At 41.0% G+C, this 18,041-nt stretch overlaps 1 protein-coding gene across 1 annotated transcript in view; it reads right to left on the bottom strand.

Moving 5' to 3' along the window:
- Nucleotides 1-884: 884 nt before the first annotated feature.
- TFDP2 (transcription factor Dp-2) overlaps nucleotides 885-18,041 on the bottom strand; it is a 72,206-nt gene continuing 55,049 nt past the window's right edge. The window contains exons 5-11 of the mRNA XM_075861235.1: nucleotides 16,321-16,483; nucleotides 13,746-13,889; nucleotides 12,085-12,153; nucleotides 10,511-10,662; nucleotides 9,175-9,341; nucleotides 3,893-3,995; nucleotides 885-3,763 (exon numbers count right to left, since the gene is read on the bottom strand). Coding sequence (XP_075717350.1) covers nucleotides 3,604-3,763; nucleotides 3,893-3,995; nucleotides 9,175-9,341; nucleotides 10,511-10,662; nucleotides 12,085-12,153; nucleotides 13,746-13,889; nucleotides 16,321-16,483 — 958 coding nt within the window. The 3' untranslated portion in view covers nucleotides 885-3,603. The remainder of the gene's footprint in view (nucleotides 3,764-3,892; nucleotides 3,996-9,174; nucleotides 9,342-10,510; nucleotides 10,663-12,084; nucleotides 12,154-13,745; nucleotides 13,890-16,320; nucleotides 16,484-18,041) is intronic.

Genomic DNA, 18,041 nt, shown 5'->3' with positions numbered 1-18,041 from the left:
AATGTAATGGAGATGTTAGAAAAGTATCACTCCTTTTAGTACTTATGATGGGGACATTCGTATTGTAGGAAAACATACAACAGAGATGGCAAGAAAATGTTTTAAAGTGGATTTGTCATCATACTATACTGTTCTGTTTAAGGGCAGTATAGTATGGGCACAGGTTCGCTCTACTATTAGCCCAAATGGCACAACATTTTTTTTTATATATATATATATATATATATATATATATATATATATTGTGCCCTTTAGCGAATAGCGGCTAGCGAAGAATGAGGGGGACTCAAAGTTAGGAGTCCGCTGTATTCTTCCCCCATTAATTGACGAACTGCCATGAATCTGGCTGTATACACGGCAGCCAACACAGAAGAGAGGGGTGCAGGGAGCGCTCCGCAGAGGAATACAAGCAGACTCCTTACTAGGAGTACCCCTCATTCTTTGCTTGCTGCTATTAACCAAAGAGCACAATATATATATTTATTTTTGTGCCATTTTGGCTAATAGTAGAGCGGACCGGTCTCCATTCTATGGTGCCCTTAAAGGCAGCATCGTATGGTGACATAACTCCTTTAAAATCGATTACCTTTCTATACCTCAAAGCGGAACAGCAGATTTTCTTTGTACTGTAAAATCGAATAAAAACTTGCAAAAATTTCTGTGACATTTATTGACATGATCCTATTGGGTTACCACGGAATACTCTTATCTATATGACAAAGCCGAGAATTGCCATCACTACCTCCATTTTGGTGCAAAATGCAGTATAAACAGTGGGTTTCCATGCACAATCAAGACAAGTTAGTAGTAAAGACCTCAACAGGACTCTGCTTTTACAGTAGATTTTCATGTGTTCTTTTAACTCTGCATTTGTCTTTACTTTTCTTTTCTTTTTTTAATGTTAAACATACTGAGAAAAAGGGCATCAACATTCCGCCCACCATCTGTACAAGGAGATGGAGCCATTATGCCAGCTGAATAATAGTTTATAGTAATCACCTGACTAGAGGCCAGCCACATTATTGCAGCATAATGACATCACAGAGGCATGATGACATCATAGAGGCACGAGGCAAGTAATAACAGCAAAAAATGCTGAGAAATGACAGTAGCTAACAGTAATGGGCAACTCCTATATTTTTTTTGCTGCCTAATCTTCAAAAATCTTCCTCATTGTATCTATGATGGCAGATAATTGAACGATACATTGTAGAAGCACCACACATGACTTTATGACCAGGCATCCACTTGGGCTCTCAACACTAAAGTCTACAGACAGATTCTCTATCAGTTCGTCTTAACTTTGGCCATATATGAAAATACAAAATACGTGAAAGAAATGACATGGAATAATGAATGAAGGAGAGTTAGGCTGGGTTCACGCTAGCATTTCATTCCTTTTTCTATTTGTCCAACTGATCCATAAAATGTCAATTTGTATTATAGACATTACATGCTGTGATCATTGGATCCTTTTATTAAAAATGGTGAAGAATAAAACATGCATTTTAGCATTATCCTTCCCATAGAAATAAATGGGATCCATCACCATTTCCGACAGAATACATGTTAAGATAACATTAACAAGAGCGCTAATGTGAACCCAGCCTTAATAGCAGCATTCCATTTTCCTTTACAAAAAAAAAAATCCTCATGAAAAAAAATAAATACAAATGTATGCATGTTTGGTTATCTGCAGACAAGTCACTGTGACATCTCAGAGATGAGCATGGATGGGGGTCCGAGAGCTGAAGCGAGGGACCAAAGTGGTTTGTAGTGCATCCAAATGGTCAGAGACTTCAGTAAAGGTGGTCATACACCTTCAATAGCTATCGGCCGAATGCTTGTTTGGCTGACAACTATTACTCCCGACCTCCCCATACACATGAATGCTCGTCTCGGCTGAGAATGCATGTTTTCTCATTGGGGAAAGGGGACTAAACCGCTGCCAGACAGCTCTGATGGCAGCTTATCTCCCTTGAGAACAAAGGAACGGCCATATTGAAATTCAACATACCCAATCCTTAATTTTCCCATCATCTGCCGAACAAACATCGGCCAAACATCTAATGCACATTAGATGGTCCCGGTGGGTTCGGCCGACGCAAATCTAAGGTGCATTGCCATCTAAGCTTGGAACCTCCAACAAAGCACGTTTTTGGAAGAGCCAGAGTCATTCCAATCTTATTAGGCATCTGTGTTAAGACACCAATGCAAATAATGACACTTCCAAAGAAGAGCGGTGTTGCAATGACATGACAGAAGATCAACTGGGCAACCAGAATGGACACTTAAGAGGGTAGTAGAGGATATTTTAGGAATAAATATATATGCTATAAAGCGGCTATTTTCATTAAGAATTCAGCTCCGATCCTTGAGGATGCTTCATTCGAGATGATTGACAAAAATCTCACAGGCACTGGAGTTCATGAAAAAGATAAGCAGCAGTCATGGGTGAAAAATTGTACACCATATAACAAACGTAACTAGAATCCAGTGCCATCTTAAGCATACAGCCTCCGGAAATACAACAATGTATTGGGAAATACAACAATGTATTTTTTTCCCAAAAAATTATACTACCACTTTAACAGTCTTTTATAGGGTGAGACCATTTTCGGTTATGAGTACGAATTTAAATTGGTAGAGAAGACTGAACATTGTGGGTTACATTTTAACTCTTGAGATGTGTATTATTTGGTAATAGGTCAGAATCTGAAGTCCACGCAGGATTCTAGTCCTTTCCCACATACAGTGGAGGTGGCCACATTTGTGGACTTAACCAACATTAACTAGTCCAATTCACCATTGACCTGGGAAACCCACAAAAAAAGCCCCTGTTACTATGTACAGGAACAAGAATTTCTGTGCATTTCACAAAAAAAGCGAAGGGCACCCAGGATGCGGCATTAGATCATACGTTGCATTTGTTATAAAAAGAAAGATTTGTTGTCTTGTTCTGATTTTATGCGTTAAAAAAAAAAAAAAATAAATGGCCATGACGTGTAATAGAAAAAAAAAATTCTGACAGAATTCTTCATCAGTGTTCCCTTTTTCTCTACGGATGGCGCTAAAAAATTCTCTGTGTACAAGACAGGCTCTGTTATAGAAAGAAATATCCTCTGATTTTCTCAATAACTGCAGCAATCAGAACATAGCAGCATCTTTCCCACAGATTGTTGGCAGGCATCGCTTCTAGCTTAGCTGGGTGTTCTGTGTTACTGAAGTGGCTTCAAGCTTAAGATAGGAATTTACAAAAGATGCATTATTATCCAAAGGCAGTGAAGTGACTACTCCGACAGTCTGCAGGTAAAGGAGCGTTCACTCTTCTAGGTCCTCTATCATACCCTGTGCATAATCCTTGCAAACACAGTGTCTAAAAGCCCAACAATCCAAACCAAACAGCATTATTGGAGCAAATCTAGTCACCTCTCAGCTGGCAAGACGCCATCTTGAAATAGGACAGTGTCCACAGCGAGTTCTCATTTTGAAAAAAGGGGAAAAAAAAATCTTTGTTGATCCCGATGTGATCTCCCGTCGAAACTGCGTTGGAAGACTAAACTATGCTCTTTCCACAAACATTCTGACGTGTCCACTGCCGTTTTATTCCAGAGAGGAGGAATCGTCTTCATCATCTTCGTCATCATCGAATGAACATGGGGTTTCTCCTCGAGATTCTGTGTAGTGGGATGTTCCAGAGCTGGAGTGGTGACTGCTGTTAGTCAAAGACACGTCAGTGTCAAAAAACAATCCTGGGTTCACACTGCGGGGACAATAACAAAAAATAAAAGTTACAGACTGTAGTAATATCAGAGTCTAAGTTCAGTAACTCAAAGAATAAATCCATTTGGATTACATCCAAGCAGTCCAAATCATCTTGACCTAGTCGTACCTGGATTGGGAGTAAGTAGTGCCCACAGAGTGCGCTGCAGAGGCGGTCTGAGATGTATTAAAATGAAGTCCTTGGTCTGTCCAAGAAGTCCCCGAGGCCATGTCTAGCAGATAGAAAATACCAATATTTCAGCCTTATTCAGTTTGTGATCCCACAAAAATAATGGAATATTAGGTGCACATCTATTTATTGCTTATTCATCCCTGGTTCAACTAAACCCAACCCAATAACTTAATAGCAGTACTTTGTAATACACAGTCATATCGAATATACACTCCCCTGATATTATGTAGTGCCTGGTATGTCTGGGTAAGCCATTGGCACCATATCACACAAGTACTTTTGCTGTTCTCGCTCATGTCATTGATACAAAGCGCATGAGGACAGATCATTTATTCCCTCCTGACACCAATGATTTAAGATCTGATTAGCAAATCCTTCAGAATAAGGGAGTGAAGAACACTATGTCATGACCCTCGGGAATGAGCTGCTTACAATGGCAGCTACACATCCCGGTAGGTGGCAACTGGTAGTTCTCATGTAGTTAAACTGTTGTGAGAAGTGCCCGGCCGTGGCCTTGTTTGTGCCATGTGCATGCTGAACATCTGCTGATAACATCCACTTGGCTCCAGTTGCTTTCAATGCTGCTACAATATCTCTAGCTCACCCTCTGACTTGGAAGCCTTTATACTACACAGCACAAGTGTTCAGCCAGTATTTTTAGATTGACCTCTTTAGCTGCTTAACTTGTCCAATTTGAGACATTTATGGCATATTCATATGTCTGAGGTGGGGTCCACCGTTGGGACCCCTCTCATTCAGCAAACCAAGGCGGCCGCATATAGAAGGCCTTATAGTCACTGCTGTTTTCACTTAAGACTATAGGACTTCAAAGAAACCGCTAAATGCGCTAGGAGACCCCCATTCTCCCGACAGGTGTGGATATGCCATAAAATGTCTGAAGTGGGAATACCCCTTTAAAAAAAAAACGCTTATTTCAATTTAAATAAAACTTTTCTTTGGGCCAGGCAGTGGCGCTATTTCTGATCTTACACAACTCTATTAACACGAACAGCTAGCAATTGAGAAAAAGTTTGAAGCATATATAATAAGCTTTCTTATTGACGTAACATATTTCTGTTGGTCTCTTATAATCCCTTGTCCCATCAAGATAACCCTGTCCATATGCCCTATTCGGGTATATGGATGACATACAGATGCCGCCGCTTGGGTTCCCCTCACTCAGCGGCGCTCTGTACTGGCTTATTATAGACTCCTGTTCAAGATAGACTTGACCTGTTCATGTATTACAATGATGGCCATTCCAACGAATGGCTGCCATGTAATACATCACTGTGGCCGCTAAAGTGGAAATGTATGGCTGGCGGCAACTTCCCCCAGTGACAGCTCATCGCCAGAGGTTTTAACCATTAACTCATCACCCGAGGTGGCCAGCTTCATTTTCAGAAGGGGTTGTCATGGTAAGTCAATTATGAATACAGGTGCTAAATATTGTTCAGTCCAAATTTTTGTTCAATAGTTAACCCCTTCAAGCCTCTAATATGTAAAATTCATGTCCTAGCCACATATGCCTCGTGCAGCCAGGGCGTGAATCTACACTCCAGTGTATGTGCCTGCATAGCTCTGAGGAGACTGCTTTGACACCGGCACTTTCATTGTTCCCGGCACCCCAGCAACCTGCTCACTGAACCAATTGGTTCGGCTTCTGATTAACCAATTATGGTGATCTCTGAAAAGTTTGTTTGTAAACTCCTCCACTCGGTCACAGTGTTTCAGACTGACAAACTGTGTGTGTGTGTGTCTGTGTGTGTGTGTGTGTCTGTGTGTGTATGTATGTATGTATGTATGTATGTATGTATGTATGTATGTGTGTATGTGTGTGTGTGTATGTGTGTATGTGTGTATGTGTGTATGTGTGTGTGTGGTGTGTGTGTGTGTGTGTATGTATGTACAGTGAAGGAAATAAGTATTTGATCCCTTGCTGATTTTGTAAGTTTGTCCACTGTCAAAGACATGAACAGTCTAGAATTTTTAGGCTAGGTTAATTTTACCAGTGAGAGATAGATTATATAAAAAAAATTAAAAAAAATAACATTGTCACAATTATATATATTTATTTGCATTGTGCACAGAGAAATAAGTATTTGATCCCTTTGGCAAACAAGACTTAATACTTGGTGGCAAAACCCTTGTTGGCAAGCACAGCAGTCAGACGTTTTTTGTAGTTGGTGATGAGGTTTGCACACGTTAGATGGAATTTTGGCCCACTCCTCTTTGCAGATCATCTGTAAATGATTAAGATTTCGAGGCTGTCGCTTGGCAACTCGGATCTTCAGCTCCCTCCATAAGTTTTCAATGGGCTTAAGGTCTAGAGACTGGCTAGGCCACTCCATGACCTTAATGTGCTTCTTATTGAGCCACTCCTTTGTTGCCTTGGCTGTATGTTTCGGGTCATTGTCGTGCTGGAAGACCCAGCCACGAGCCATTTTTAATGTCCTGGTGGAGGGAAGGAGGTTGTCACTCAGGATTTGACGGTACATGGCTCCATCCATTCTCCCATTGATGCGGTGAAGTAGTCCTGTGCCCTTAGCAGAGAAACACCCCCAAAACATAATGTTTCCACCTCCATGCTTGACAGTGGGGACGGTGTTCTTTGGGTCATAGGCAGCATTTCTCTTCCTCCAAACACGGCGAGTTGAGTTAATGCCAAAGAGCTCAATTTTAGTCTCATCTGACCACAGCACCTTCTCCCAATCACTCTCAGAATCATCCAGATGTTCATTTGCAAACTTCAGACGGGCCTGTACATGTGCCTTCTTGAGCAGGGGGACCTTGCGGGCACTGCAGGATTTTAATCCATTACGGCATAATGTGTTACCAATGGTTTTCTTGGTGACTGTGGTCCCAGCTGCCTTGAGATCATTAACAAGTTCCCCCCTGTGAAGTTTTCGGCTGAGCTCTCACCTTCCTCAGGATCAAGGATACCCCACGAGGTGAGATTTTGCATGGAGCCCCAGATCTATGTCGATTGACAGTCATTTTGTATGTCTTCCATTTTCTTACTATTGCACCAACAGTTGTCTCCTCACCCAGCGTCTTACTTATGGTTTTGTAGCCCATTCCAGCCTTGTGCAGGTCTATGATCTTGTCCCTGACATCCTTAGAAAGCTCTTTGGTCTTGCCCATGTTGTAGAGGTTAGAGTCAGACTGATTCATTGAGTCTGTGGACAGGAGTCTTTTATACAGGTGACCATGTAAGACAGCTGTCTTTAATGCAGGCACCAAGTTGATTTGGAGCGTGTAACTGGTCTGGAGGAGGCTGAACTCTTAATGGTTGGTAGGGGATCAAATACTTATTTCTCTGTGCACAATGCAAATAAATATATAGAATTTTGACAATGTGATTTTCTTTTTTTTTTTTTTTATATAATCTATCTGTCACTGGTCAAATTAACCTAGCCTAAAAATTCTAGACTGTTCATGTCTTTGACAGTGGGCAAACTTACAAAATCAGCAAGGGATCAAATACTTATTTCCGTCACTGTATGTATGTATATATATATATATATATATAGGCAGGAATGGTAGGTTAGTTAGCTAAAAAAAAAAAACTAAGAAAAATGGTTAAAGTTATCTAAAGTAGTTCAAAAGTTACGACTGTGTAAAAGAATGTATGCCAAAATTTGAAATTTAGGCCTGCTCATTGAGGCATCGATGACCCTTGGTCCTGAAAGGGTTTATCTAGTATTTTGTTCCAAAGTTCCCACAGCCCCACTATGAGAACATTCAGAGCTGGATTGGTAGACATCATGACCAAGACATTACAACATAGATGAATTTCTCTTTCACGGGAGGTGCATAGCGGGACATAATGTATAAGGAGAACTAAACTGACTGTAGGATTACACTGATTTTATAGGAGTTTTGACGGCATGCATATTAATAATATCGGTGTATCAGGCATTGCGTGGCAGCGCTGTACATTTAGCAGTTAATACATTAGTACTCTGTCCAGTAAATGTGAATGGGATTTCCCCGCAGTGAACAGACTGTTCCTAGTGATCAACAGGAAAAGCCCTTTCATTAAGCAGAGATGGCACCAAGGAGGAAATGAATAGCCCAGGCCCTGTTAATATGCACAGCAAGTCTGCAGCTTGCTCTGCCCCATTCTACAGACAATGCCTTAGACTAAGGAACCCCCACCATTTAGTGGCTTTGTATTCTGCACCCGTGCACCTAAATCCTGCCCAAGTCCATTTAACTCTTTCTACATTTGCAAAGCGATGGACCAGCTCGACTGAGACCATCACAAACCTGATGCCTGAAAAAAGTATTAAATGATGTTTAGCGACCACTAATCCTGGAGCCAGAAGTTTGAACAAGCGTATCTGGAGGTTCTCAATAGTGGAGATACTATCTGGGCCGATAACAGGAAACAATAGCATATATTCAACTGCAAGCAAATAGAGACAGACTAAAGCTGGCCCAACCCGTCGATTTCAGTGGGACCAGTCGACTATCTAAAATGTATGGCACCGTCCCAACTCTCCCCAAAAAGCAGATGTCGGGTGAGTGAGGGATCGAACATGATGAATTTCAACATGCCCGTTTTGTTTATTAGATAAGCAGCTGAAAGAGAAGTCTGGCAGCGGCTTTCTCCCTGAGAACCATGCACCATCGGCTGAGCCGAGCGTGACTGTGTATGGGGGTGTAGGGAGGAATCGCTGTCGGCCAAACGAGCGTTCGGCCAACAGCTATCTAAAATGTATGACCAGCCTAAGTTTAGTGTCCCTTTAAATGAGATTGGGCTTCTATGATTACCTTTACACTTGGAGAATTACAAACAAAAATACAGAGCTTTGTTTTTTACGTTTTTCTTGTTTGTACTTACAATATGATTTTATGGATTAAAGAAGTTTAATTGTACCTACCCTTCCCCCCCTCCCCCCACCTGTCACAACAGCAGGGGTCCACTATCTGAGACAGACCCTACTTTGAAATACTCGTATCCCACCCCATTCAGTATAAGTACAGTCACTGCTTTTACTTGCAGGTTGCAATATAATGTATAAATTCCTGCTTCACTTAACTGCAAACGTATTCACACGAACAAGAATAAAATCAAATCAAAAGACCCTGATTTTTATATATGTACTCTGCCCCCTGCTGTTAGCAAGTGTGTAATGACATAACAAAAAGTGTGATAATAAACGTCAGAATTTGAGTACCAATATAAATAGTTTTATAACCATATCACTTACCTGTCACATATCCTTCCAGAGCTCTGGGTACAAAGGATTTGGCAAGTTTTAGGTTTTCGGATGTGCATTTTCCAGATTCCAGCCCAAATGACATCCCCATCCTCTTCAGAACCTCAATGTCATCGTGTATCTCAAAAGCATTGTCAAAATTGAAGAGATATTCAAACCTGTAAAAAAACACCACACGTAAATGGATAAAATCACAAAAAAAGATGCACAATGAAAGGAGTATGACTTAGTGTGATAGTTATTAAAATGGAGTAAAGGCCTCTGTAAATTGTGGGGCACAGATAGTATATTCATGGAATACTTTGATATTAGAATAAGATAAAAACACACATTTGTCTAAAAGTCATACAGCACTAAACGGAACAGTGGGGGGGGGGGGGGGGGGGGGCTGGCACTGAACGGTTTCCTCTGCTTGCCATGACACAATCATAGTGGCTGTCTACGGCCTTCACTACAGGGAGCGCACAACATACAGATTTATAAGTCTCTCATTGCGTTTAATACTGGTTGTATAATTAGTTATACAGTTAGCGCCCGCTAGTGGTGACTGCATTTGACTACAATTATATAAATTCATCAAGTCAGAAAAAAAAGAGCTTTTAAATCAGCACAAATTTTTGCACCTGGATTTTAGATTTAAAGGGAACCTGTCACCAGCATTTCACCTATTAAATCAGTAATACCTGGTGGAAGTGGGTGAAAAATTATTTTTATGTAACCCACAATTCTCTTCTAAATAGGCTCTGGACCTTTAGTATTCCATTTTTTAGTGTTCCCGTGCCGTGTGCTAATGACCATTAAAGAGTCATATCTTCATTCCTCAAGCTTTTCCAAATTAACCCTGCCTCCTTAATTTGGATGGACAGCTCCTCGCCTCCCCCCAGCACACACTAAATCCCGCGCATCGATGTCCTGGTGCGTGCGCACAACGGGACACTATATCGGCGCATGCGCAGTAACTAGATTTGAGGCCCGGACAAAGCAGGGAAGGGCGTCGGACCATACACGACGGGCGCGCCATCTCAGACGAGATTTCAGCATTCAAGGAGGGCCAGTTTTTGGTGGTGCGGGGGCATAAGAGGAACGAACGAACGAACGAACGAACGAACGAACGAACGAGATTGCCGGATTATTACCATAAAAAGGCGCAAAATGTTTGCAGACCGTTATTTATGGCTGGAGGAATAGGTGAAATGCGAGCGACAGGTTCTCTTTGATAAAGGCCTAGTACTGTACATTTGGCAAAGTACTCATTGGGGAGTGGGATCCATTCTGAGTTTTCCTAGGAGGCCCTTGTTTTCTGAATACACTATACACATATACTCACTTGTCGCTAGAAATACTGCAGTCTATGACGGTTTTCTTGCTTGTGTTTACAATGATAAATGGCAGCTTGATGGTGGAGTTTACAGCAGGAGCGGTTTCAGTCAGTTGTTCGCTTTGCCGGTTTCTCTGAACAAGGTGCTTGAAAGCAATTTGCTGTATTAGGAGGGTAAAAAGAAAAAAAAAAGTCAACAGATAACACCTATGTGGTGAATCTTCTTATAAGCTGAGAGGGAAGCGGCGGGCATATGAATAGTCTGGATTTCCTACTCTTTTATTGGGATATTCCCACTGGTAAAAGAAGTAGGTCCGTCATTGGGAATAACCATAAATGCAGTTTCCTATTAAATACTAATATAGGTTCATCAATGTGACTCCTTGTAACATTTCATTACAATTACAGATGAACAAACACTAATTATTCAGAGAACCACCATACATGTTCATGTCAAGACCTGATAAAAGGAGTTCCTTTGATTTGCAATGCGTTTACACAGCAGATATAAACTTGTCTCAACCGGCTAGAGTCGCTAAATGGAGGACAAACCATTAATGAGGAAATCTGGTATCTGATGAGACTTAAATACTCCTATTGTCACAGGCCTCATTGTTTCTTTGCAGCAAAAATTGTACGGGTGGCCCTGTGACCAGCGGCTCACATGATGCACGCTTAAATTAACAAACACACACAGGACCCTCAGTGTAAAAATATGGCAGCTAGGGAGAGGAATCTTTTTGTTTTTAATGCAAAATAGGAACAAAACTAGCAGATGAAAAGCATACGATAGACGCATACTTCAAGAAAGTGAGTGCAAGAAAAAAAAACAAAATAAACAAAGTCATTCTCTGTAGCTAGAAGGCTCCTTGCCCAGGGAATAAGGAGGATCATTCTTGTATGGGTTACAAACAGGCTATTATGAAGTCATTGGACGGCAGTATGGCACACATTCATTAAGAAATGTGATATTGCTATAGCATAGCATTAGTAGAACTGATATTGGTAGAACAATGAACTCACTTTATTGCATTTGATCTATTTTAGACTAAAAAACATTTTAGCAATTGTAGTTTTTTTTTTATATATAAAAAAAAATTGGTCAGCGCTTCTTTTCTGCAGCTTGCAGGTGTTCCAATACATAGCAAGCTGCTCAGTGCCGTTCAGTGACGGTTTAGTCAGACGGGATCGGTCAGCTCACTCTTTAGCCTCTCCTGAACGATCAATCATCTAAGGTCAATTCTGATCAAATCAAAGTTGATCAACTCTGATCAGAAGTGAACTTAGATGAGCTTTCAGAAGACAGGAGAGGCTTTCAGAAGACATTGAGCCGACAGAGCCCATCTGACAGAAGCGACACTAAACGGCACTGAGCAGCTTGCTATGTATATGTATTTGCACTTTGACTACCAGGGGCCAAATTTAAAGGGGAAAAAGCACAAGTTACTTTAGTTATAGCAGCTGGATAAGAGGTTATGGTAAGGGACACGGCTTCTTTAATATGATAGGGCGGACCGTGATATCACCCTTGTGTACTACCATCATACAGTATGGTATATATAGATCGTATACAGGCAGTATACCTGCAACAGCAGTTCCTGAAGCTGAGCACTCTTCCGTTTGATGCTCTCTATCCTCGTCTGCTTCTCCTTCTACAATGCCAAAAACAAACATCACAGTAAATGACCTCATCATTTATTACGTATTAATTGATGTACATTGTTTTAAAAGCTGAAATCACCACATCATTTACCATTCATGCTGTAGACTGGCAGAGTATTCACATAACATTCAAGGTGAATAACCAGTAATACAGCGATCTCCGGGGCACATGCTGAACATCCCCAAACGTTTCCATTCAGAGTGCTGGAAGAGCGCGCCCCCTATGTTACAGAGCGCGCCCCCTATGTTTCAGAGCGTGCCCCCTATGTTTCAGAGCGTACCCCCTATGTTACAGAGCGCGCCCCCTATGTTTCAGAGCGCGCCCCCTATGTTTCAGAGCGCGCCAATTTTGACTTTTTGGCTGGAAGGCTCATGTCATCACATTCACAGCACCAGCTGCAGCTCTGCCATGTCTATTTAGATATTACAGAGGAGGCCTGACAATTTACTTATAGAGAGGTATGCATCAGGTGCAGGCTTGTTGTAACTTCTTACATGCTGAAGGGATCGACAAATGCTTCTTCCTTTAGTCCCCAAATAACAATGTGATGAGACCCCATAAGTGAAGACTGGAGCAATATTTTAGATGGTGATTTCTTGGTGAGAGATAATAGCTCTGCAGCAGAAAACTATAATTATTCCTGCATAATGCACACTGTGGCCATGTAGATTCTCCTCGGCACATACATCTCCACCCCCGTTCATGCGGGCAGCCATGGTCTGATGAACTGCACTAGTAATGAGCTGCCGAGTCAGCTGCTCCCCACAGCTGGGTACAGGGGCCTTAGATTTGTACATCTCCTGCCTGCAATACATTATATTCTACCGAGCCTAAAATTTCCTGCTGCTGCATGGATACAATGTGCATTTATTTGCATAGTAACCAGGCTAATACACATTCAGTGAGATTGTCTGCTAACATGTAAAATAACCCACTTCAGCCTATAATAATGATATTCTGATCTAAAAGCTACAGAAAAGTACATATTATGTACCTAAATATAGATATACCATAATCTGCTCACAAATAACACAGCACATAGAAGAGAGCTACAGAAGAAAGCCTTTTACACAGTGAGAGGCGCATGACATGTACTATAGTAGCAGTCTGATAAGGGGCCATGACTTTATATATTATGCAAAGGTTTGAATGGGATTGACCATAAAACACCACAACCATTTTAGGGCACATGGACAACAAAGAGGGGGTCCCGTTGTTGGGACACCCCTCTATAAGCCCCTGTTAGGCCCCATAGCCCATGCTATGGCTGCCTGCCTGGTAGTTCCGCCCTCATCGCAATCTGCAATCAGGCGGGATAGAGCAGCATGGGAATTTTCAAAGCCTTCAGCAATGATGCATTACATCTTTGGTCATAGCAGTGTATTAGAGAATTCCCGTATAAGCACTTTCCTATACACTGGTAAAAATCATAGTCCCAAGATGGATCTCTGGTTTAACAACATCCAAATCTAACATCTCAATAAAGTCGTCTTATTTCGAAACCGATAGAGATAGAGATAAATTATTTAGTAAATAGAATAAAATTAAACTTAGAGAGAAGGTACAATAATACTGGCGTACCTCTAAAGTCTCACATTCCTGCACAGAGTTGGATGGCAAACCAATCCATTTTATTTCTTTCTTCTCCTTTGAAATAATATTCATGGCCATTAGTACATTGAGGGCATCATAAACCCGCCGCCTGATGTTCTTCTGGTCATAGGCCTGAGTATAAAACAAAGCAGCATTAACTATCGCTCCAAGAACATTGGCTGCATTATTGATGACGGAGTAAAAAAACAAAACAGGGTTAAAAAACAAAGTATTGAATGCAGTATTATCAGACAGCCAGTGTCCGAATGCCCTCTATTAGCCCATGCCAACTCTCTGCACAAGGGCATTGTAAGGTTGCTCATAGGAAACAAATAGGCAACATGGCATTACCAGCATAAACACCTGTGCCCCTATAGGACTTGGGGATTTCCAGGAGCAAAAGTCCTTCTCCATGTGGTCCCAATGACAAACTTAGGGTCAGTTCACACAGCGGATTTTGCTTGGCGGTCTGGAGGAAGATTCCACCGGCCATCACTTCAATGGGTGGTTCAGGCAGAAAAAAAAATCAGCTAGCGGGAAACAGAGGCGTCCAGTTCCCATTGAAATGATTGGGAGGCGGAATTTTGCAGCAGAATCTGTAAAAATTCCGCCGTGTGAACATACTCTTAGAAGTAGTATTCTATTTTGAGCAAGTAAATGTTATTCTTTGTATAATAAAGATTTATAAAATTTTCTAGTATGCTTTTTGTATCAATTCCTCGCAGTTTTCAAAATTTCTAGACCTATGTGTCCATCACATAACCAGAATAGATTTCTATCCCCTGGTACAATTCAAGCTCCTATTGAATGAAAGCAAACAGAGATCCTAAAACCATGAGGAAATAATACACTAAAAAAATCCTATAACTTTTCATTATACAAGAAAAATTACATTCATTTGTTGAAAATTGAATACCCCTTTAAATGCATCTAAGATTATATATCCACACACATATACACACACTGTATGGACAAAAGTATTGGGACAGCTACACATTACACCTACAGGAGCAATTCTGACATCACATTCTAAATCCATTGGCATTAATTTAAAGTTGGTTGTCCCTTTGCAGATAAAACAGCTTACACTCTTCTGGGAAGACTTTCTTCAAGATTTAGAGTGTGTCTGTGGGAATTTTTGTGTGTCTGTGGGCATCTGTGAGGATAGACACTGTTGTTGGACGAGAAGGCCTGGCCCGCAATGTCTGTTCTAGTTCATCCTAAAACTGTTCGTTCGATGGGGTTGAGGTCAGGTCTCTGTGCGGGCCAGTCAAGTTCTTCCAAACCAAACTTACCCAACCATGTCTTTGTGGACCTTGTCATGCTGGAACAGAAAAGGGCTGAACCCAAAACTATTCCCACAAAGTTGGAAGCTACAATTGTCCAAAATGTCTTGGTATGCTGAATCACTGATATTTCCCTCCAGTGGAACTAAGGAGCCTAGTCCAACCCCTGAAAAACAATCCCATAGCATTATCCCTCTCCCACCAAACTTTACAGTTGGCACAATGCAGTCAGGCGGGTAAAGGTCTCCTGGCATTCACCAAACCCAAACTCGTCTATCAGACTGCCAGATAGAGAAGTGTTATTCCTCACTCCACAGAACATGTTTCCACTGCTCCAAAGTCCAGGGGCCTCGTGTTTTACACCACTCCATCCAGCGCTTGGCATTGTGATGGAAGACTTGTATGCAGCTGCTCAGCCATGGAAATCCACACCATGAAGCTCTCGGCACACCATTTTTGTGCTGGTGTTAATGACAGAGGAGGTTTGCCGCCCTGCATTTGATTCAGCAGAGAGTTTGTGACTTTTTATGCACTATGCGCCTCTGGACTTGATGACCCTTCTGTAACTTTATGTTGTCTGCCACTTCGCGGCAGAGTTGCTGTGGTTCCTAAATAATACCACGTCTAGTGAAATATCTAGGAGGGAAGAAATTTCACAAACTAACTTGTTACAACAGTGGCCTCCTATTATAGTACCAGGCTGGAATTCAGTGATCTCTTTAGAACGAGCCATTCTTTCACAAGTGTTTGTAAAGGCGACTGCATGGCTAGTGCTGGATTTTATACACCAGTGGCAATGGGACTGAATGAAACACCAAAATACAATGACTAAGAGGTGTGTCCCAATACTCTCGTCCAAGTAGTGTGTGTGTGTGTGTGTGTGTGTGTGTGTGTGTGTGTGTGTGTGTGTGTGTTATGTTTTCTCAAAGATTTCCTTGCCTTCCTAGGATGGTTTGCATCACTTTCTTGGTACTTAATGTACAGCTCTCACACAGATCTAAGGTTACTATCCTTTTTACCCTATTCTTAGGGACTCTGTGGAAGGGAAGACTTTAGTATTGCAGCAAGAGGATGTCTACCACCACAGACCATAGGTTAGACGTTATGTCTTTACACAATTTTTCAACACCTAACTCTGCCATCAAAAAATTCTTATAAAGTTCCACACCAGAAGATTTCAGGTTCAGATTCAGTACATGTGAGTTATCGGACACCCACCCAGAAAAGACGATAAAACACAAAGTGCTATAAATGCATAAGAGGTACGCTTCACTTACAGAATCTGAGGCCAGTTGTCCAGCAGAGCTGGTAAACTCCGCCACCAGTTCATCTGCCACTTCATTGTAGGATGTGGTCCCTTTGGTCTGAACCTTCTCACAAACCTTCATAGAGAAATGCCGCAGACCCTTGCCACTCTTCTCCCCTCTCTTGCTTCTCTTACTGTGGATGGAAAAGCATAAATGTTACAATATATAAAGCGTATGGATGGAGGATTCGTTTTCCAAAACGTTGCAGTGATGTTATTTGCTTTGCCTAATTTTATAAATGTGCGGTATAATACAGATTTGTCCCAAATGACCATACCTTATAATGGCTTTGTACACAAGCAGTAAAAGGGTATTCTGATTTCAGCAAATAAATGTTATTCTTTGTATAATCTAAAGTTATAACTTTTTCCAAAATACCTTTTGTATGAATTCCTCACATTTTTCAAGATCTATGCTTGCAGTCATTCAATAGGAATCTTTGTTTACCTGCAGTGAATACAAATCTGTCCTGGTCAGGTGAACAACTGGTTACCGGAGTTGTCTGTCTAAGGAGCCAAACACCTGTGTGACCATTACATAACTAGGACAGATTTTAATCCCCTGTTCGTAAACAATAAAGGTCCCTATTGGCTGACAGCAAGCAGAGATCTCGAAAAGGAATCAACGTAGAAACTATATTGGGAAAAAACGTTTAACTTTCCATTATACAACAAAAAAAACTTTATTTGCCAAAACTGGAATAGTACTAAAAATACCTGAATAATGGAAAGATTGTTTTATTCCATATGAAAACCTTTAGAGATGTAGGGATTTCAGACACATGATGCTGGAGTAGTGTTTTTGAGAAGTGTAAGGGCGGATGTTACTTCATCTGATAATAAGCAAGTGAACGGTAATGCCGTTGCTTAATAACATTATAGTGCATCTATGACTGGGCGATTATGACCTAAATCAAAATCACAAATAATTGAATATGTTACCTCAATTATGATGAATGAACGTTTAGGCCACACCCCTGTTTGCTTGCCACGCCCCTATCTGCATGCTACGCCATATTTATCCCCTGAGCCTGGTATAATATACCCCCTGACACAGCCCCCACAGTTTATTGCCCCCATAACTGCCCCCCCACAGTATAATTCCCCCACAAAGTATAATGCCCCCATAACTGCCCTCCATAGAGTATAAAGTCCCCCATAGCTGCCCCCTCACAGTATAATGCCCTATAATGCCCCAGTTCTACCATTGGATTCAACTGTATCTGCATCCTAAAGATGCGGATACAGTTGAAAACAGGATTTTTTTATTTATTTTTTTAAACTAAAAAAGGTGCAAGATGACGTTGATTAATTGTACTGAATTTCGGTTTCTGCTCTTTTGATTAATTGCCCAGGTCTAAGTTCGTCCCAATACCCTAGAGAAGAGAGCATGCCTTATCTCATATTCATGAATAACATTCATTGCATATTATGCGATTATAAAAAATATATTAGCATAAAGGTCTAATAAAAGTGAATATAATATTTTATAAAACTTGATAAATTTATACCCATTTCTCAAAAAAAACAAACTTCAATTTCAATAGAAATCTTCTTTATAAATTGACAGATTGTAGGGGGTCACCAGATGATAAAATCTTCTTTATAGATTGTAGAGGTCATCAGACGATAAACTACAATAAAACCTTTCAGACAGAAATGTTTCCATTTCTAGACACACAAGACTGTTCA

The sequence above is a fragment of the Rhinoderma darwinii genome, chromosome 4, assembly GCF_050947455.1.
Source record: "Rhinoderma darwinii isolate aRhiDar2 chromosome 4, aRhiDar2.hap1, whole genome shotgun sequence".
Taxonomy (NCBI): domain Eukaryota; kingdom Metazoa; phylum Chordata; class Amphibia; order Anura; family Rhinodermatidae; genus Rhinoderma; species Rhinoderma darwinii.
Note: the sequence above shows the minus strand (reverse complement) of the source record. Positions and strands in the feature narration are given on the sequence as shown.